This window comes from Lampetra fluviatilis, chromosome 26, assembly GCF_964198595.1.
Source record: "Lampetra fluviatilis chromosome 26, kcLamFluv1.1, whole genome shotgun sequence".
NCBI lineage: Eukaryota > Metazoa > Chordata > Hyperoartia > Petromyzontiformes > Petromyzontidae > Lampetra > Lampetra fluviatilis.
This window is the reverse complement of record NC_136300.1, coordinates 6,625,063-6,647,124: the sequence shown is the minus strand read 5'-3', so window position 1 is coordinate 6,647,124 and position 22,062 is coordinate 6,625,063. Positions and strand designations below refer to the sequence as shown.

Genomic DNA, 22,062 nt, shown 5'->3' with positions numbered 1-22,062 from the left:
CGGCCGGGCGTGGCGCTGGCCACCCACCCCCCTCGCGAGCCTTGACGGCCTTGGTAACTGCTCGCTCACGGCGCTTGGCACCAAAAGTCTGTTGAGGCTATTCAGGGGGATCTTTGACTTCGCATCGAACGGGATGTCACGATGACCGGCGGGCCGATCGACGGTCGGTGCAGGCCCTCCGCCGAGCTCAATCTGCTCCTCGTGTAAAGTCGTCGCATTCTCGGGGAGCCGGGGGCCAAAGACTCGCCAGTGAAGCGCAAGCAGCGGCTGCCCCGGCCAAGCCAAGCTGTGGGTCGATGCGATCTCTGGCACGGATCCATCCAGTCCCACCCCCCCCCCCCAAAGCAGGGCTTTCCCCCTATGCGTAGGGCACGAGAACACACTCGTCAACAGTGCAGAACATCTATTTGCTTCGACGTGCAACCGATACATTCTAATTAACCAATGTCTTGTGTTCGAGCACGTGGGAGTACGCTGAGATTAGCCATCTCTTTGGCAGGCAAAGGCCAAGTTCATGCAATAACACGCATATTCATAATTTTGTCACTGCAAACGTCATCGTTGTCCATCCACTGTGAGCTAAAAGAATTGCCACGATTCCCCGCCTTGCCTCGCCATCCTACGGGTTTTCCTCAATACGTCTCACTCCTGCGCATGATCTGATGTCACCGTTCCATTTCCACGGTGTTTGTCCCGATCCATAGTTTTTGTTTTGGGTCAGGCCACGTGGTGGTCGCTTTTATGCCAAAGTTTTTTTAACTGACCCTCCATCACCCGACAAGATATGATTTGCGTGTGTGGATGTATTGATCACATTCTGACCAATTAAGCTCCCTGGAATGTGATCAATACATTGGAACGTATAAATAACGTTTGTGAACGTGACAATTGTATGCAGTGCTGGAGCGTTAATGACAGGAATATTGCCATAAAAAACTACCACCACGTGGCACTACCAAAAAAAACAATATTGCATTGGCGCCGAGAAACTGAGGTTTTAAGTGTTAAGTCCTCTCGGCCCAGGTCATAATACTGCTAATCCATCACCAGCCTCGACCTTCAGCCAACGTCCTTTCTAGAGCTGTGCCCTGCGAAAGCTCACTTGACTTTTCTCGTGAGTCAAGAATACGTTTCTGATTTGTGTTCGTTCCCTGATCCACGTGGGTCTCCTCTTTCCGTCTCTCCACTCTAATTCTAAGCGTGCACCCTGTTCGTGCTTCTTTGCACACTTTTCATCCTGTCAAATCTTCTCTGGCAGCGTGGTCCAGCTGATATAAACATCGTAGCTGGTGGTACGCTCGGCCTGAAATCATTCTTCTTCTCTGCCTGAATAGCATTCTTTTTCAGGCAGACCAACGAGTTACTCTTCAGTTTAACACGTAGGCTTTCGTGACCAATATCATCCATAAGAGGTTTTTGGGGTTAGATCACGTAAATATATAAATGTGTCGTTAAAACCCGCCACCACCCGACACAGCCAACTAGTAAGGGTTGTCACGTAAACAGAACGTGACCAATTCGTCACGAGTACAGCACTAACCAGTGTGTTGGAGAGCCAAGCCGCAACATTTACAATCTGAGTACGACGTTTCATTGAATGCCAAAACCAAATCAAATAACACGAACGTTTAAACTGCCAAAGTAATTAAAACGATCAAAATACCGTGCATTGCAGGAGTAACTGATAAACCAGCCAGATGTTTGGAAAAACAAAACATCTGAGTCAGATTTGGCACGGTACATAAAATACAGAAATTAATAGCAGGTACAAAAGATGTATTATCGAAGCTATCAACAGAAGGTGTGTACAGGATTAAATACACGTGTGGTAAATGTTATTTTGGGCAAACAGGATTAAAGATTAGCACGAGACTAAAAGAATATCAGAGAAATATTAAATTATCCCAAATACAACTATCAGCAGTATCAGAACATGCGTGCCAACAAGGACACTCAAAACTAGCTACTTTAACCAGTCGGATAGCTTTCACCTTAGTGCTGCGTGGAAGCGAATCATCAAATATGACATTAGTTAAATGCATGCCTACAAAGGGCAGCGTACTTCAATAGGGATTACCGTTGGTACGGATATTTTAATACACACAATAGACAGGAAGGACAAGATCATAGGGCTCGAATAACAAGAGCGCAGAAGCGTGGTCACCACATCTACGCCTCTATATAAGGAATGAAACAGTTAGACTTCTCCACAAATCTGGCTGTTGCCTGATGAAGCTGGTTGTAATTACTGGCGAAACGTCGTACTCAGATTGTAAATGTTGTGGCTTGGCTCTCCAACACACCGGTGTGCTGTACTAGTGACGAACTGGCCACGTTCTGTTTACGTGACAACCCTTACTAGTTGGCTGTGCCGGGTGGTGGCGGGTTTTAACGACACATTTGTATATTTATGCGATCTAACCCCAAAAAAAACTCTATTATGGACTCACTCTTCCTTATTGAGTTAAACTTTCCCAGAAGTGACGCATCCTGCTCCTGTTGTCCTCTGTGTTGCATCATTGCGATCCCCATCTGCCTTTAGCAAATGCCATGTTTCGATTTAAAGCTTTCGTGACTGCAGGGATTCATCTTCTTGGTTCTTTCGGTAAAGTCACGTAGAAGGGAAGTTGTTTGGCAAATGCAGCTACATATCATTAACATTCCTCTCCTTTATTAACGCTGTTCCTTGCGCCCCCCCGTGGTGCTGTTGATCCTGCATAATGCATGGGCATAATGGGACTTTGAAACCCCTCCGCCCACCTCCTATGCATTGCCCATTGGTATGCTAAATTCCTCTTCATATGCACATTCTTTTGTTAAGGCGCTCCTCCTTGCTACACCTATATAAGCTCCTAGCTTGATAATGTTCTCATTCTTCGCCTGAGGACGGCTGCTTGCGTTGTGGCCGAAACGTCGTGAGAATTGTTTTATTATGTTTTATTTTTATTATTTTATTACTTCCCTTCTACGTGACTTTACCGAAAGAACCAAGAAGACAAATGCCATGTATTGACACCTGTCACGCTGTGCTTTCAACTTGTTGTCACGTCAATAGTTCCAATGGCGCAATGTCCTGAACTTAACGGCAGCAGAAATAACCGAGAGAGAAAAGTTATCCGAAACACGTGTGCACATTTCATCCATTCAAGTGAGCATTTCTTACGTCATGCATGTCACTTTCCCTCAACATTGCGTTAAAGGCTGCATGGGGGAATCTTTGTCTTTGTTGTGTGTGTGTGTGTTTGTATATACAATGGTATGTAGTATGTGCACATGGTATATATGGATCTAATTAAAACAATGTTAGCCCTTAGTCAATTCATTGTTGCATGGAGGCCTCTGTACATTGCATCAGTCAGAGGGTTTTTCAACAATAATAATACTTCACCACGCTGGCGATCGTTAACTCGCAAAGTGGGGGCTCTCAGGACTACCGTAGTTCTATATCACTCGTCACTGATGTTAACCATGGCCAGGAACTCCAACTCAGGTCATCTAATTCAAAGACCGGTGCGCTCACCGCTGCGCCACCACTCCCTCGTGCCCTGCCGTGTATTTGTGGAGATTGGTGGGCGACGTCTGCACAAGAGGTGGAGGTGGCTTAACGGAGGATTTCATCCAGCAGTGGATTGCCCACAGCTGATGATGCTGATGATGAACTGCTTGTTGTGTTTGGTCTGTCGTCCTTCCCCCGCACCTCCGGTTATACCGACGTTGCCAACGTACGGTGCGACAGAAGTTCAGCGTGCACACGCACACGACGATTATGACGTGAAGTCAAACTGACTTTAACGCTCAAACTGACTTTAACACAATATCTGCACAATGACACCCTGCCATATTTGCACTATGTTACCTTATTTGCATTTTTGTAATTTTATATTGTATATTATAGCTATTGTATATTTTAGATTTTATTTTATTAAATTTTTATATACTTTAGCTCCTTAGTATTAGTTAGACTTGTATCTTTAGTAGTTAGACTTGTAAACCACTTATTTAAGATTTAAGATTCCTAAATGTTGAATGTGTAATGCGGGCGTAAGCGACCTTCCGGAGGTGACGTCACGGGGGGTGGAGTCATGTGACGTGGGGGTAAGGTTCGGGGCTTTAAGCGGGTAAACCGGAAGGGGAAGGTAGTCGGGGTGTGAGCGGAAAAGAGTGAGGCCACGCGGGCAAGTGTGGAGAGGGGGGGGCGCCGACGGCGATCGGGAGCCAACCCCGAAGATAAGAGCAAGCTGCGGAGTGGTGTGCAGCTGGGGAGGAGACAGCCAGGAGGGCTGCGAGTTAGAGGCAGCGGTGTAGCTGCCAGGAGGAGCTGCGGAGGGAGAGAGAGAGAGCAAGAAGCTGTGAGAGCTGCGGAGGGAGAAGAGCAGCAGAGAGTACAGCCAAGGGGGGCTGTGTGAGAGAAACAGCAGCGGAGCTGCTGTTGGGGATCGGGCCGACATTGGAGTCAGCACCGTGGAGAAGCTACAGAGTAAAGACAGCCGTGTGGGTGTACAGCACGAACCGAATAATAAAGGACACTGAGCCAGACATCGTGGTCCAGTCGTTTATTACACTGGTGTCGGAAGTGCAACGGCATGTCGAAACAAGTGAGGAAGAAAGTTAATCCGGCGCCTGCATCGGCTTCTTCGTCCGACGACGACGAACTCCCTCCAACCACGGATCCTGTTGGGGTGGTGGAGGAGAGCCAGGCTGAGGCGACCACGGGAACGGGTGTGGAGGATGTTGGCGCGGTGGCGGGTCCGTCGACATCATCAGACGCGGATCAACGATGGCAAGCGATGGCGGTACAACTGGAGGCACTTCAGGACGTCCTGGCGCATCTATGCCATCTCGTCGCGCCAGGGACGATGGATGATGCAAGTGGTGCTCCGCGGGCCGCCACGTTGCCTGTCCTGCCGCCGCCATTGCCCACGCGGCAAGAGGCCGCCATTTTGCGCGCTCCGTGGCGCCAAACCGCCATCTTGGCCACGCCGCGGGCCGACGCCATTTTGAATTTGCCATCACAACCACCACCATTGGAAGACGGCGGGAAGAGGAGTCGGAGTCGCCACCTTACAACAGTTAAAGAATTTTCCGTCGGTGGGGACTGGAGCGCGTTCGCCTGCCGCTTCTTGGCGGCGGTACGCACAGCAAGATGGACCGATGCGGAGGCTTTGGAGGTGTTGCCGACTCTTCTGGACGACGAATCTGTCCGATTCTTCCGTTCCATAGCGACCGATAAGAAGGCAACTTTATGTGGTGTTTTTCAAGAAATGGCCGATGCTTATGAGCCACCAGATGATGCGCATCGGCGATTCGCTCAACGACAACGAGCACCAGAGGAGTCGCCCGTGGCGTTCAGGGGTGCGGTGCTGGAGCTGGCCATGGCAGCTTATCCTGAGACGCCACAGGACCTGCTTGAGCCTCTCATATTAGGGAAAATGTTGGAGCTGTCTCGGGATCTAGGGATCCCCATGCCTGTGTGTGGGCATGAGAAGCTAACTTCCCGGATGGCTGCTAAGTGTCTCGATGCGCAATTCAACCTCCGTCGCTGGAAACAAGTGACGGCGTGGACGGGGGGGCCCGTCAAAGATGGGGATGCGCTGGGATGGAACCCTGCGCAGGCCGTCTATGTTCCGGATGACCGGGGCCCTCAACAACTGACGGCCGCCTCCGCTCCATGGACGGGACGCGGCGGGCCGAGACCGCGCGCGGTGCTACCAGAACGGGGCCGTCAGGAGGCGAGGCCTGCGCTTCGGCGCAACGAGGCCGAATGTTTCCGCTGCGGGCGTAGGGGCCACTACGCCAGAGACTGCTGGGGCCGCTTCCCGGCTCCGCCGCAGCAGGAGGCCTCGGCACCGGTCAAGTCGGCTAAAGATCCTCCGAAACAGGCATGTCGGCACGCACCAGACACTCGGCAAGGCTTTCCACCTCACCCACCACCTGTGTTGCGCGATCCTATTGTTGTTGTTAAAGAAAGGCCATCGACGGGGCCTTGTCATTCAGTTACGCAGTGGCGCAAATTGGCACGGAGAGTTGTCGCGGCCGCTACGGGTTCGTCCACTGTACCGGGGTCCATACAAGGTGTGGACGTGCGCATTTTGGTCGACTCGGGGGCGTCTGCGACTATTATATCGGATGTCATTTTCCATCTGTTGGGCATTCCGTCGGGGGCTGTGCGTCCGGTTTATGGGTCGTGCGTCGCTGCGAACGGGGGTAGCATGGGCATCGTGGGTCAGGTGGATGCTAAGATATCTATTGGGGATGTGTCGGCCTCGGGTGTTGTGTTGATATCGAGATCTTTGGCGGTTCCTTGTTTGTTAGGCACCGATTTTTTGGCTAAGATGCCCATTTTGATCAAAATCAATGAGAATTGTATTGAACTGCCGGGGGGCCGTCAAATCTCGTTTCTGCCGTCGCCCTGGGGGCGACCTGCTTCGGCCGTACAAGTGCAGGCGCTGTCCGTCGCATCTGTGGACATCCCACCTGGTACACAGATGCTTATACCCTTGCGGTATCGGAAGCCCCTGCCTGATCGGCTAGGAGCAGTAGGGGTCTTGTTGTCACCGTCCGCCACGATAACAACCGGGTTGGCGTTAGTGGGGGCACAGACCATCGTCCGGCCGGATCAATTACCGTTTTTACAGGTGCTTAATGCGGGGGGAGAAAACGTCCGTGTCCCGGCCGGTACGGTTGTGGCACATGCCACTACGGCGTTTGCGACCCATGATTGTCCACATAGCCGGGGAGTTGTTGCTGGGGTTTCCGAGCCAAGGAGTTCGGATGATCGTTGGGTTGCTCAATTATGTGACGAAAATTCTTCCCTGTCCATGGAGCAACGTGGTGCGCTGCGTAAATTGTTGTTGACATATTCCGATGTGTTCAGCTCCGATGATTTGGATTTGGGCCGCACTTCCTTGCTTTACCATCACATTGAGACGGGCGATGCTGCCCCTATTCGATTAAATTCGCATCGGATGAGTCCTGCGGAGCGAGAACACGTACGGGGGGCTGTGGAAGACATGTTGGCTGCGGACATTATATCGCCATCTAACAGCCCATGGGGCGCTCCAGTCGTCTTGGTTAAGAAGAAGGATGGCAAATTGCGATTTTGTGTTGATTTCCGCAAATTGAATAAGATATCGGTGGCAGATGCGTACCCTCTGCCGCGTATGGATGACTCCCTCGACGCATTGTCGGGGGCTAAGTTCTTTTCCACACTGGACCTCTCTTCGGGATTTTGGCAGCTTCCCCTTGACGAGTCCTCACGGGAGAAAACCGCATTCCGTACGCCTCAGGGGTTATTTCAATTCAACTGTCTCCCGATGGGATTGAATGCGGCCCCTGCTACATTTCAAAGATTGATGGAGCTCGTTTTGACGGGGTTGCAGTGGGAGACATGTCTTATATATTTGGACGATATCATTGTCTTCAGCCGCACATTCGATGAACATTTGACGCGGCTGGAGACAGTGTTTACGAGGATGCGTTCTGCCAAATTGAAATTCAAACCAAAGAAATGTCACCTACTGCAACGGTCCGTCCGCTATTTGGGGCACATTGTGAGCGCTGAGGGAGTGTCCACGGATCCGGAAAAGACGGCGTGCGTCCGGGATTGGCCGACTCCGGCCACCGTGGGGGATGTTCGGCGGTTTTTGGGATTTGCCTCGTATTACCGAAGATTCGTGCCGGGTTTTGCGACGATTGCGAGGCCTTTGCATCTCCTTACGGGTAAAGGACGGAAGTTTGTTTGGGGACAGCCGGAGGAGGCGGCCTTTCGGAGTCTGCGTGATCTATTGGCCACGGCCCCAACATTGGATTATCCCGATTTCGATCACCCATTCATTCTTGATACGGACGCGAGTGACACAGGTATTGGGGCGGTGTTATCACAGTCTAAAGGGGGTGTAGAGCGTGTCGTGGCGTATGGTAGCCGAGTCTTGTCTCCTGCGGAAACCCGCTACTGTGTCACTCGCAGAGAACTATTGGCGGTTGTTTTTTTCCTACGGCAATTTCGACCATACCTCTACGGTCGTTCTTTTATTGTGCGTACGGATCATGCGGCCTTGCAATATGCCCTTAAAATTGACCAGCCATCTGGACAGTTGGCACGTTGGTTGGACACGCTACAGGAATTTTCCTTCCAAATTCAACATCGGAAGGGTGTGCGCCATGCGAACGCTGACGCACTTTCCAGATTACCGCGGCGCGGCCCTTGTAAATGTGAGTCGGGGACGCATAGGTGTTCGCCGATTCCAAACCCCCCTCAGCCGCTCACGCTGGCCGTCGAGAAGTCGGACACTCCGATGGAACCGGGACCGGCTGACGGGGTTTTGAATCTGCCGCGGTCTGTCTGGATCCGGGAACAGATGATGGATGAGTCATTGGTGTCCTTGCGGAAGCGGTCTGCTAAGGACAATGGGAGTCCGAGTACGGCTGTGGGGCCGCAAACCGCTCTCCGAGATGGTCTGCTTATGTGGCGGGAGGGGTTCCAGGAACGTTGGCGCCTGGTGGTACCAACGTCCTTGCGGTTCGAGTTGATTAGAACCCTCCATTGTGACACTCTCTTACATTTAGGGGTGCAGAAGACCTTGTTGACGTTGCAACGTCATTATTTTTGGCACGGCATGGCGACAGATGTCGTAGGGCACGTGCGCGCGTGCCCTGCGTGTGCACAACGTAAGCCGCCGAAACATCCTTACGTGCCGCCTCTCCAGTCGATTCAGGTGTCTCGAGTCAATGAATTGGTGGCACTGGACATATTGGGACCTTTTCCACCATCGGCGAGGGGTAATAAATATTTGCTGGTAGGGGTTGAGTACCTCTCCCGTTGGCCGATGGCCTGGCCGTTGCCCGATCAGTCGGCCGCGGCCATTACCGACGCCTTTTTGTTTGGGTATATTATGGATAAGGGGGCGCCTGAGAGACTCCTCACGGACCAGGGCAGGAATTTCTCTTCTAAATTATTGGCGGAAGTGTGCGCGGGCCTTGGGACTAAGAAAGTACAGACATCCCCATACCATCCGCAGACGGATGGTATGGTTGAACGGCTGAACAGGACATTGTCTGCCATGCTTTGCCATACCGTGAGTGAACAACAATCAGATTGGGATCTGCACATCCCCGGGGTGCTTTCGGCGTACAGGATGACGCCTCATGCGGCTACAGGATATTCGCCGTTTTACCTTATGTATGGTCGGGAAAACGTGCCGCCGGTGGAGGTGCAATTGGGAACTGGGGTGAAGGGACCTCGGAAACCACTTCCTGAATACATCCAGGACACGGTTCGCCGAGTCACGGAGGCGCGGGAGAATGCCCGCGTGGCTACGGCCAAAGCCCAGGCCCGGAACGAGCGATATGCGCGACGGTCTGAGGGGGAGTGCCCTTGGAAGGTTGGGGACCTAGCCTGGCTTCATTGTCCACAGGTACGTCCGGGGACCTCGCCGAAATTGCACAAACCCTGGCATGGTCCCGTACGCCTCATTGCGGTTCCCAACCCACAGACAGCACGCGTCCAGATTGGGTCTCGTCGCTGGGTTGTGCATACGTCGCGCTTGAAACCATATGTTGCTCCCTTACATGATGCGTCATCCCCCAATATTGCCTTGCCGGGGTCTGTTGCTGCTGACTCTCCCCTGCCTGCGTCCATTGATCTCGCTAGAGCGCCTGTCGTACCTGTTCCAGACAGGCCGGCCGTGACATTGCGGGGGACGAGGGGCCCTGCTCGGAGGACGCCTGCCAGGTCTGCGGGACCTTCGAGCCCTGCAGCCCTTCCGACCCAGCTGCGGGCACGGTCACAGGACAAGCCCAAGACTAACTCTTTAGAGACACGGGACGGCGGTGGACTTCCAGCTGCGACAGGGGGATTACCCCCTGTCGTTCCTCGACTTTCATCGCGTTCCCGTTCTGCGAGTGGGCCGCCGACCGTCCGGGACGGGCCGGCGACCCGCACACGTTCCAAATCGCTTACGTTTCGTTGATTGTTGCTGTCTTGTTATTTTTTTCTTACAGTTGTATTTATTGCATGCTTTTGTACGATCGTTGATGTTGATTGCGTTGTTGTTGTTCTTGCTGTTACATTATATGCTTAGTGTCCTTTAGGGGGGGAAGCTCGGTTCGCCGCATTACGATTTGCTATTGGTCAGCCGAGGTCGGCTGGGATTTTTCTACGGGGGAGGGTGGTGTAATGCGGGCGTAAGCGACCTTCCGGAGGTGACGTCACGGGGGGTGGAGTCATGTGACGTGGGGGTAAGGTTCGGGGCTTTAAGCGGGTAAACCGGAAGGGGAAGGTAGTCGGGGTGTGAGCGGAAAAGAGTGAGGCCACGCGGGCAAGTGTGGAGAGGGGGGGGCGCCGACGGCGATCGGGAGCCAACCCCGAAGATAAGAGCAAGCTGCGGAGTGGTGTGCAGCTGGGGAGGAGACAGCCAGGAGGGCTGCGAGTTAGAGGCAGCGGTGTAGCTGCCAGGAGGAGCTGCGGAGGGAGAGAGAGAGAGCAAGAAGCTGTGAGAGCTGCGGAGGGAGAAGAGCAGCAGAGAGTACAGCCAAGGGGGGCTGTGTGAGAGAAACAGCAGCGGAGCTGCTGTTGGGGATCGGGCCGACATTGGAGTCAGCACCGTGGAGAAGCTACAGAGTAAAGACAGCCGTGTGGGTGTACAGCACGAACCGAATAATAAAGGACACTGAGCCAGACATCGTGGTCCAGTCGTTTATTACAAATGTATGCACCTTCCGGCCAAAGTAAATGCCTTGTCTGTGCGAACTTTCATGGCGAATAAAGCCCTTTCTGATTCTGACCGCCTTTTCTTTACACTTGTTTTTCCTACAGCTGGTTCAGTTGCCTGCGAATGCCATGGCCCTGGCTTCCAGAGTGGTCCTCGTTGCACCACCGTCAGCAAAAAAATGTTGTCAGGGATCCATTACACGGCGAGACGTGGCGGACACTTTCCCAGCGCAGGGAAGAGCTCGCGGTTTTAAATGAAAGCCAAATGTATGAAGCAAATTAATCATTTTATGAACATGTGCTCGCAGCAGATAAAACAAATTAAGTGGATGTGCTGCGCTCTTTACGTCTTAACGCATCACAAATAGTAACATCCAGCGCCGGTTTATATTGTACACTGCTGCAGTGTTTGCATTAACCGCTCCGCATGCATCACATGGGGGCATGGCGACATAAAACGCCATTTTAATGTACAGTAAAAGCAACGTGGTGGAATAAATAACACGACGTGAGAGTCGTGAATCATGACAACAGGCCACATGACTCTCTCATGCAAGGGCACGAGCACTGTGGGTCCCTTGGGTACCCCCCCAACGTGTGTAGATATGACTAAGAGGGACCTCCCCACAACGTGTGTAGATATGACTAAGAGGGACCTCCCCACAACGTGTGTAGATATAGATTTGTCCGTTCTTCGTGTTTGTGTCTGGTCTCTCTTTAAAATGTCACACTTAACTTCTAACTTAGCAATCTTTGAAAAACGTAATCAGCCAGGCGATGCGTTAATTGTGTGTTGACCGACTCTCTGTGTTGCATTACATTACATTTCGAAATTTTGCTAGGTTATTTAATTCAGTGTGTCTCTCCAGGTCTCCTAATTTTCTCAAGCTTTTGCACCGTGCAACTCACCGTGCCACTCATTGACATGCTAATTTCCCTAACCCCTCCCTCTCTCTCTGCCCCCGCCCCCTCTCTCTATTTAAGGCCTCGACACAGAGGCGTGGTTTCTATGTGTGCCTATGTGTGTCTCTCTCTATGTATCTCTGTGATATCTGTCTGCTTATATGTCTGTCTATATGTCTCTGGTTCTGTGTTTTATCTCTCTCTCAAATTTAGCATTCTCAGGAAGAACGTAATCAACCAGGGAGGATTATGACTGTTATGTTATCCGACTCTCTGTTGTATTACATTACATTTCTAAGTATACTAGATTTGTGTTTCTATTTCATTTATACCTGATGATGATTGCTTGTGTTGCAATCGAAACGTCGTATGCTAGTATTTAATTTATTATTTTCTCTTTATACGTGACTTTACCGAAAGAACCAAAAGTGTGTAGATGTGGCTAAGAGAGACCCCCCCCCCACAACGAGTGTAGATATGACTTAGTGGGACCCACCAATATTTGGCGGGAAACCATCGTGGTGAGTCCACATGTCTTTTGCCCCTTCGACAAAGGTGACAACGAAAAGTTGATGGCGCCAATGACCGAACCTCGAAACTACGCCGTGAACGTACAAACATTGGGCTAAGCATCGGATCCGTACACGCCATCGGCGCAGAGTTAACGTCATTAACATTCGGGAGAACGTCGCTTCTCCGTGACGACGTTGAGAGGGGGGAGGGGTGTAGAACTTGGTATTGGATCCTTAACACCTGTTTCATGATCACCCCGAGATCTCAATGTCCTGAGAGTGCATTGTCTTTGTGCTGTTCGCCTTTTGCTCTCCTCTGGTCTAACACTGTTTGAGACTTGGCTCTATAGAAAGATGTCTCTGGTGTGAACCAATCAGTTTCAAAGAAAATGTATACATTACCAGAGCATGTTTTCTGCTTGCATGTTCACCACAAACATATGTGGTTAAAGCAGACATGATTCCTTACAAAAAGGTTTCTGTTCGTTGTTTCAACATCTCAACACAACTGCTTTATTGCCAGAAAGGTTAAAACCTATTCTTATACTGGTAGGAACCTCCTGGTTACACCAGCCCACAGGGGATTATTGTGTCCGTCCGTCGTGCAGGGAGGGGCTGGGTGGGGAGGGGAGGGTGGGGAGGGGCTGGGCTGGGTGGGGAGGGTGAGGCTGGGTGGGGGGTGGGAGGGGTTAGGCTGGGTGGGGAGGGGCTGGTCACCCCGTGGTGCCCTTATAAAACTCAAAGTTTAACCTACTCACGCTGGCTTCTGCCCGCCCTCACAGTCGGGCATATTTGCGGAATACACCACGCCGCCGTTGACCCTACCAGCTGCCTCCGCAGGAATGTGTGATTGTGATGCTGGCATGGGAGGTCCCACGATGGATCCTGTCTGTAATCTACCAAGGGACCACCGGGGAACCGTTCGCGAGTACGATTCGAGATCCGCAGTGCGACTGCTCCCCTGGCTCTGCCTCGGGGGGAAGGGGACGCGGTGGCTCTTACATACATTTCTTCCGTGCCGCCCCGCAGTAGTGCTGCTTGCGTCCATCCCCGCTGCCTCCGTCGTCGCCGTCGTCGCGAGGTCCTCCTCCGGCTCGTCGTTTCCCGGTCGGCGACACTCGCCGCTCGGCCGCGCGCCGGTAGAGGACGTGCGGAGGGGCGGCCGCCGCCGCCGGCCGGCTGATGTTGTGCTTGCGGGCCAGGTGGTCGGGCAGCGGAGATATGAAATACTCTCCCGTCGATGTGCGTATCAATCCGGACTGCGAAAAAGATCGATCGGGGGCGGGGTGGGGGGTGGAGGTGGGTTAGGGGGGGGACACTTCAGCGAGTGTCGACATCGACATCGTTTGGTTGTCGTCGCGGTGACGATCACCGCCATCGTCGTCGTGATGATCACCGCCATCGTTGTGACGATCACCGCCATCGTCGTTGATGACGATCGCCACCGTCGTCATGACGATCGTCATGGTGACGATCGCCACCGTCGTCATGACGATCGTCATGGTGACGATCGCCGCCGCCGTCGTCGTGGTGACGATCGCCGCCGCCGCCGTCGTCATCATCGTCGCTACCGTTTTGACCGTCGTCGGTGCTGTCGCCGTCATCGTACTCAACGGATTTGTCAACAGAATATTCTGACGAGAATCGGTTTTACCCGTTCTGGCAAATAAAAACAGAAGATGTTCAAATACCAAACAGAAACCTTTTTGCAAGGAATCATGTCTGCATTAAACACGCATGCTTGTTGTGGTGAACATGCAAACAAAAAAAAACACATCTTAACACCTGTTTTATTCATCATACAGGTTTTCTGGGTTAGATCGCGTAAATATATAAATGTGTCGTTAAACCCACCACCGCCCGACACAGCCAACTAGTAAGGTTTGTCACGTGAACACAACGTGCCCATTCGTTACTAGTGCAGCACACCGCTGTGTTGTTCTGTTTACGTGACAAACCTTACTAGTTGGCCGTGTCGGGTGGTGGTGGTTTTAATGACACATTTATATATTGACGCGGTCTAACCCAAACAAATCTGTGTTATGGATGATATTGGTCGCTAAAGCGTACGCGCTAAACCTGTTTTATTGTCAGAAATGGTCAAATCTATTCCTATACTTTGATACTAGCAAAAGAGCTTCCATGTCAGACTATCTTTAATTGGCTTTGTCATCATCATCAACGTCATTACCATGACTATAATTATCAACATCGGTCACCAGCACCACTGTCATCGGTACTGCCCACCGCCGCCGTAACTGTTATTTTTGTTTCACCAATATCATTATCATCGTTGACAACAAACTGTCTCGTAGTAGTTTGTCCGGAGAAAAACCACAAATCACACTATCACGAGAACACTGCGTCCTAACACTCATTCATTAAAGAGATAATGTTGCTAAATGGGAACTGTGGAGTAATTATCCCAAAGAAATGTTGATATCGCTCCAGCAAACAATTAACAATGCTTGCAAATTAAATCATCTTCATAATCATAACAGGCTAGCAGACAATGCAAGTGATTTCATTACATGTGTACAGAAAATACTATAAAACAAATCACGTGATTAATTCCTTGACCCTTGGTTATTACAACAGTCGCCAAAATAAATTGAAAGCAAATTGCCAATTATATGCCGATTTTGACCAACACCTTGAGCAAATTAAGTCTTGTCCACTTGTTGTTTTTTTCGTATCTCTCCAACTCGATTTACTTCATCCCACCTAGAATCGTAAATAAAACAACCCCACTACCACAGACCGCTTGCTCGACCACACAATTCAAGTTGCACACAACTTCATGACATTTAGGGAGACATTCATCACTGTGTTGCTCATGCCCCCCCCCCGCGCGCCTCCAATTTCACCATCAACAAGATCTGGGATCCCAGCACGCCCCCTGCACCTCCAATAAGCACGGTTGGTTCCGTACGGTGCAAACGAAGTTCAACGCACACACGTACACAATAACGCACAGAAGCACATTTGCATCACAGGGGGAAGTCGCTTTTCTTTTCTTTTTTTACTACGCAGCCATAATCACTCACGATGTAACCAAAGCCACGTGTGGTTCCGTGGTAACATTGGCCAAGAATCACGCATTGCACATCCACAGCGTCAATGCATTTGCATTGTTGCTCTGGAAGAGGTTATAAAACCTACAACTGGAGCAAAGTCAATTCTCCACAACTGGCATTTCTCAGGATTGCAGTGAGACTTTTGACCATCATGCTTTTATATATATACACATTATGTTGGTATGTACCCCTGTGGGATGACTTCATTTTTGTTATATTTATTATTATTTTTCTTTATCGCGTTTGCCTTTTTAAAATACAGCTGGCATACATTTCTGGGTTGAACTTTGCACTGATGCGTCAATTAAGTTTAGACGTTTGCGGCTGAGGCTTGTGTTGGAACGTATATCAATCATTGTTAGTGGTCCATATATTTTGTCGGGGACAAAAACGAGTCGTAAAAAAACATTGATACGATTCTGCAAAATCACTTGTCTTGTATGTATGTTACTTGTGAATTTACAAAAGTTCCGAGTACGGCATTAAGTGCAACTTAAGTACATTATGGATGTTTTTGTTTTTTTAACCTTACTCTTTGCTGAGAAACCCAATGTTCATCTGAAGGCAACATTCTTTTGTACGAAACGGAATCTTTCCAACATATTTGTCTTTTTCCCCAATCGCATTCTAAGCTGTGTTATTGGCATCATGTCATGAGGCAAAATAAAACAAAACCTCATCTTTATTTTTATTTTTGCTTGCGCTGATTTTCTCTGCATGTGCACCTTTCTTAAGCTCTGAAAGTAATCACTGGTACAGCAATTTACATCTATTTTTTTTCTTTCAAAATGGTCATGTTGAAATGAACCAGGTTAACCCTAGAAGAGTCAATACATGTTTTCTCCATGAGTTTCAGAACGAAACGTTATGAGCCCCTCCGACCCAAACCCTTGCGACCTTGGAAATTAGCTCGTGTCCTGCCAGATCAAAAAAAATTGCGATCCATCTTCTTGTCGTCTTATCTTCCAGACGTCATTCTACTTGGGAAACCGATGGAATATATCAACAACAATCAGCTCGTCCATCAATTGAATTCGCAATTGTTTCTTATTGATGATCGGTATCGTGGGTTACACTCTACAAGTGACCTGTTATAGCTTATGAATATTTTGGGAGAGTACAATTGTAGGCCTTGACATTTAGAAAGCATTTGATCATGTCTGGCATTCCGCACTATGTTGCCAATCTTCCATCATTTGGCAACCACTCTGATCTGAAAGCTTGGATTCTCTGGCGTTCTAACCGCTCGGCCACTACGTAGTTGATGGTCGCAAAAACGAATACTTTCACCATTAACTGTGGAACTACACAAGTATCTGTTTTGTCTCCCACATGTTTCGTGTCTTCATTAACGATATCTTAACACTCACAAAACGATGACATAACACGTCATGCATAACACTCATTTAAATGTTGATTTGAAGCTTTCGTGACTGCAGGAATCCATACTCTTTGGTTCTTTCGGTAAAGTCACGTGGGTAGAAAATTAGAACTGCTGACGTCAGCAGTTATCATGCTGTGTTTGTTTCACCTGATGACGGTTGCTTGTGTTGCGATCGAAACGTCGTGATCTATTAATCTTCTATCTGCGTGACTTTACCAAAGGAACCAAAGAGTACTCATTTAAATCTTAGGCTAAAAGTGAGTGGACATTTAGCTGCCAGGCGCACAGATAATTCACTATCAATCACCACTGACTTGAATACGACCGTTAATTGGACTGACAAAATCCTGATGCTCAACGGGGAAAAATAACCCCATCGATGATAATATCACGTAAGTCTGTCAATTCCGCTGTCAAATTCCTCACGTCATATTAAACGTAGATATTCGTATCTGAATTAAATCCATTCATCTGCTTGGCACAACAATATCATTTGACCTGTCTTGGAATGGCTATACGACTCATCTGGCTAGGTTTAATTTTTCCACGATGAATCCTCCAGTGACTCTAAAACAATTACTCCTATACAAAGCACTTATTTGGTCTAAACTGGAATCCTCTTGCAATGTCTGTGGTGGAGAAACACAGTTCCTACCTCGCTCGCTCAACAGCGGTGAGTTGCTTTCTTATCACTCATCTAAAGCTATGACCAAGACTCTATGATTCCTCCCATTGGCTATGCAACTCCGATTAGCACGGTTGGCTTAGTACGTACGGTGCGAAAGAAGTTCAACATACATACACAACGTTCGGTATCATCCACACACCGAGTTCAACCACCACACTGCAGGTCACGACAATTCTACGTCGGCTTTATCCATCAGCAGTTGTGTCGCTAAAAAATTGCGTCTCCCATATAAATAATACGGCACCTTCCCAGGCTGGGTCTGTGGTTGCTGGAGATTATGCAGGCGGTAAACCTGCTGCTGTACGTATATTGAAACTCCTCTTGCTAGAGCCCCTCCTCGCTGCTGCTGATATTAGCTGCATCACAAATCAGCGGTAGCAAAATTATTCTCTCATTGTCTGATAGAGTCTTTCCGTTATTCGCATTCACCTGCGGATTAACAGATGCCACCCAGGCGTGGGGCCCAAGTCCTTCCGTTCTCCGTGTCGATCCGTGGATAAAGAGGGACAGTCAGGGGTCGACAAGAAACTCAAAATTCTTCCTAATTATGTAAGTTCTTTTTTTAAATATATATGTATAACAGGAGTGTCTTGGATGTGGCGGATAAGCCATCTCCTATTATACTCGTTTATACGCAGATGACAGTGTAAATAACTTGGAGAAATTCTGCAAATAATAGGATCAGTTAATAGTTGCCAAGAAGCGCTGCTCTAAAAAAAGTCACATAACAGTGTCTTGCTCTGCGACTAACGAGAACCAGCCTAAACAAAAATGTCTCATGATGTCAAATCATCAGCCCGCCTACACGTTCGCAACCCTGTCTGAATGCTGCTAATATAACTATATATGTGTATATTGCACCAATAGAAGGGATGCCCTTTAAACAGATCAAGTCCTCAAAGTCAAACATAAATTAAACCCGGTGACATCATGACACGGTATCATAAAATGCATGACACGTATTTATCTTGCAATTGATTTGTTTCAAAGATATTTACGTGGGAAAAATCTGCTGAGTTAAAGATGAATGCATCTTTTCAAATACAACTTGTGTCCTACTCCCAGTGAAGAATTATGTATTTTTTTGCAACGAGCTTAAGAGAAAAAATAGAGAACTGACAGCGAAGTCTCCTAAAAATACAAGATGAATATATATTTCAGCATATTTAACTTTGTGTGTGTGTGTCTGCTGGGAAAGACTGTTGACACAACTAGATTTCATCTAGAAGACTTCTACAGCAACTACTTTGATCTTTTTTTAGAATGTATAATTTAGGTAGGAATCATATGACAGGAACTCAGAAATTACTAGATAGTACTATAATGCTCAAGATACATGTATCAAATAACATGTATTAGAATACCTCATTTAATATATTTACGTAACTTTATTTTGTATTCACCGCCATGTCAATCAAATATTTTTATTAGTGAATCCAATCACAAGTCAAATGTTTTGAGAATGTGTCTCAATCATAACAATAGCAGAGGCCCTATTTTTTTATCCAGGAACGCTCCAATGAGTCGAAGAACCATTTTACAGGAGGGTCCTGCATTGGGATGTTTGTGCCAATCCCATCAACCATTGTAGGGCAAGTGGGTGGAAACCAGAGTACGTGGAGACAACCTACACACGCATCCACGGAGAAAACACTCCACACGTTTGGATTAAATAATCCACTGCTGTACTGCCATCTACCGAGCACCTCACAGCTTGACTACGCCATCTCACATTCCCTGTCAGTCTTCCATCCAATTCATCCCCATGCAACAAACGTGCTGCATTTGAAGATCTGGTGAGAGATTTGGATACATTCAGTGTGCTTCGATTGTAGACAAGGGCGGGCGAGGTGCATTGTCACATCTAAAAAAAAATTAACCCGTAAAAACAAAGTTTTTCACTATAAATCCTTTATATGCGTGTTCAATGGGCCACAACCCAGCCCACATTGGTCTTTGAAACGGGCGGCTAGAGTCCTCTCGTCCTCTGGCTTGAGATGGCTGCCACCTATGGGTCAGATGATTGCCTGCCACCATTAAGCAATTGGAAAAAAAAAATTTCACGAAAATAAATTGTCACACACAACGAGTCTGTGTGCAAAATGTCAGCTCGATTGGATCACGGGAAGTGGGTTAAAAAACGACCGAAAGATTTGCACGGTCGTAAGCGCGCAAGCAAGCAAGCGAACTTAATATAAAGGATTTTAAAAAGGCCACGCACAAGACCGCTATGCGTAAACGTGGCGCGCACCGTACGCCAGCCATCTGGTGTCGACGAGGGTTTGGTGGTTCACGTGGTGCCTCCTTGATCAGGCATGCTTGGTGCCAGTGCTCATCTCTGTTGGAGGCTCTGAGCTGGCTGTAAGCATTATATGTTACTAAGGCCGGGACCAGTTCATCCATTGGGCTGTTAACTTACACGTGTTGTTATTGTTGTTGTTGTTGTCGGCCTGTAACTTTCTACTGCCGAGCAAAGCCTGCCCCATGCTCTTCCGTTCTCTTCGGTGTCCCCACATGCTCCTGTCCACTCATGGCCCACGAACCGGGACTTCATCTCGCCGCTGCAATCTCTTCAGTCGTTTCCCTCGGCTTCTCTGCCCTTCTCCCGCGGTGTCCACTCCGAGTTGGAATTTTGCGTCTCTCACCTCTCGCCAATTATTCTCATGACGCATCCTGCCTGCCTCCCCCACCCAGGCAGGATGCGTGATCATCATTGATGAGCCCTGTTGTTTTCCTCATTTCTACATTCCTATCTTTTGTCCACTGTTCGCGTGTCAGGATGTTGAAACACCTTTAAAGCTACTCGACATATTTGGCAATAACAATGCCTTAAAAATAAACGTCTATAATCCGCGAAATTACGAGCAACGGTCTTTCTCCAGAGCACATTTGAAGACATCGTTACTTTAGGGAAGTTGATATTCCCTCATGTATTGAGTTTTGCTGTTGTTCTTATTATTATTATTTATTGCCTGTACACCACTGCCAACGCAGCATCACCAAATAACAATACTGCATTTAAAACCGCTGCATCGCGGTGGCTAGCGTCACGGTAACATCGCCACCGAAACCGCACAATTCCACCACCGCCAGCAACGATCCAGCATTAGCCACAGCACGTCGCGAAAAGGGAGAGTGGCGAAACTGGCAGAGGCAACGGCGTGAAATGTCACAGCCGACGGGACGTTCACGTGCACGGGGAAATGACCTCTTTGGTGCGTCCGCCAACTCGTGGCAAAACCCCACGCTGGCCTCAATAAAAGTTGCGAAGAGAAAGTACCGTACAGCTCGGACACCAACATGCAATGAAATAAACATTGTGTTGGCAATAAAAACATTTATCTCCCATCCCTGTGGGGGGATGGTCCCTTAACCATAATTTCTAGCATGTGCAAACAGGTTATTTATTTTGCTGGCAATATGAATGTTGTACTCTAGCGATAAAAAATATATATGGTTGCAATAACGTTCAGATTAAAATGGCATCTGCAGCAACCGCAGCGCGGTATTTTCTGGTCAACCTGAGCAATGTCTGAGCACAAATCGCTCCATGTTACCAATCAGATGACGGAATTTGCTCTCTGACCATCACTCACACATGCAGCAATCACTCACATGATATGCTTTTACAATATTCGTAAATTACAAATATTATTCCGAGAGTTAAGTAAGCATTTATAATTAAATTACTTGGGTGGAGTGGTGGCGCGGTGCTTAGCACCCTGCACTCATCAGCCCAGTGATCCGAGTTCGATTCCCATACCATATTCAAGAGCCGAATGGCTCACAGGGCTATACCTAAGAAATTAACTTGAACTTGAACATCAGTGGTGGGTGATTTACGAACCATCGTGTGGCGTCCCCAGCCCGCGTTGACCAGCACGGTGAAGTTTGGTGAAACAACCTTCATGATTGACATAGTGTGGGAAGGCCTTCATCTAACACTGGACTACCAAGCAGCTGTTATTGCTGTGGTCTGGGACTCTTCTTGTTGCTATTGTTGCTGAAGTGCCTAAGCTTGCGCTTAGTGTTGAACGATCTGCAGTAATTTGTGTACTTTACTTACATATGCCCTAGTTTTCACTCCTGTCGTGTTTTTGTATTGTTTGTTTGCTGTTGTTAACGTGCTGCCCCCCTACTGGATATCTGTTGAAAAGAGCTTCATAGCTCATCGGATTCCTCCAGGAAAAATAAAGATTCTCATTTTTTTTTTTTACATCTCGATATTCAAAATCCAGCAAATGGATGAAGGCCTCCTCACGTCACATCGGTCAAGGTCTCTCTGACCATACTTCACCACGCTGATCAGTGCGCTGCTGAAGGGGGAAAGGCAGAACCAGTTCAGATACCGATTGCCACTGCTGTTAGCTGTGGCCGGAAAATCGAACTCGGGTCGCCGGGTTCGCGGAGCAATCCGCTTACCAACGTAACACCGTTCCACTCTGCAAGTCATTATTCATATTTAAAGTACTACATGCATTCACGATATATTCGCCTGCTTTGCGCTTGAGGTAACACACACACACACTGTGTGCATGGAGATCATTGCATGAGCCCTCTTCAAAGTCGCATGCTTGTTGTCACGAATTTGACGGTCCACAAATGAGCCGATACAAGCCACGCTCCGTCGTATGTTATTTTCCACGCGTCGAACGCGACTTTCATTCACATTGTTAACACTGCGCATGCGCCGTTCTCGCTGTGGCTTGGTGACTGGCCAAGTGTCCTCGAGGCAAAACGGGTTTTTTATTCTGCAGCCAGCATTCGTCAGCCCGAGGGGTCATTTGCGA

At 48.7% G+C, this 22,062-nt stretch overlaps 1 protein-coding gene across 1 annotated transcript in view; it reads right to left on the bottom strand.

The window, feature by feature from the left end:
* LOC144942019 (A disintegrin and metalloproteinase with thrombospondin motifs 18-like) overlaps nt 1-22,062 on the bottom strand; it is a 118,840-nt gene that overhangs the window by 82,412 nt on the left and 14,366 nt on the right. The window contains exon 4 of the mRNA XM_078868629.1: nt 13,130-13,382. Coding sequence (XP_078724755.1) covers nt 13,130-13,382 — 253 coding nt within the window. The remainder of the gene's footprint in view (nt 1-13,129; nt 13,383-22,062) is intronic.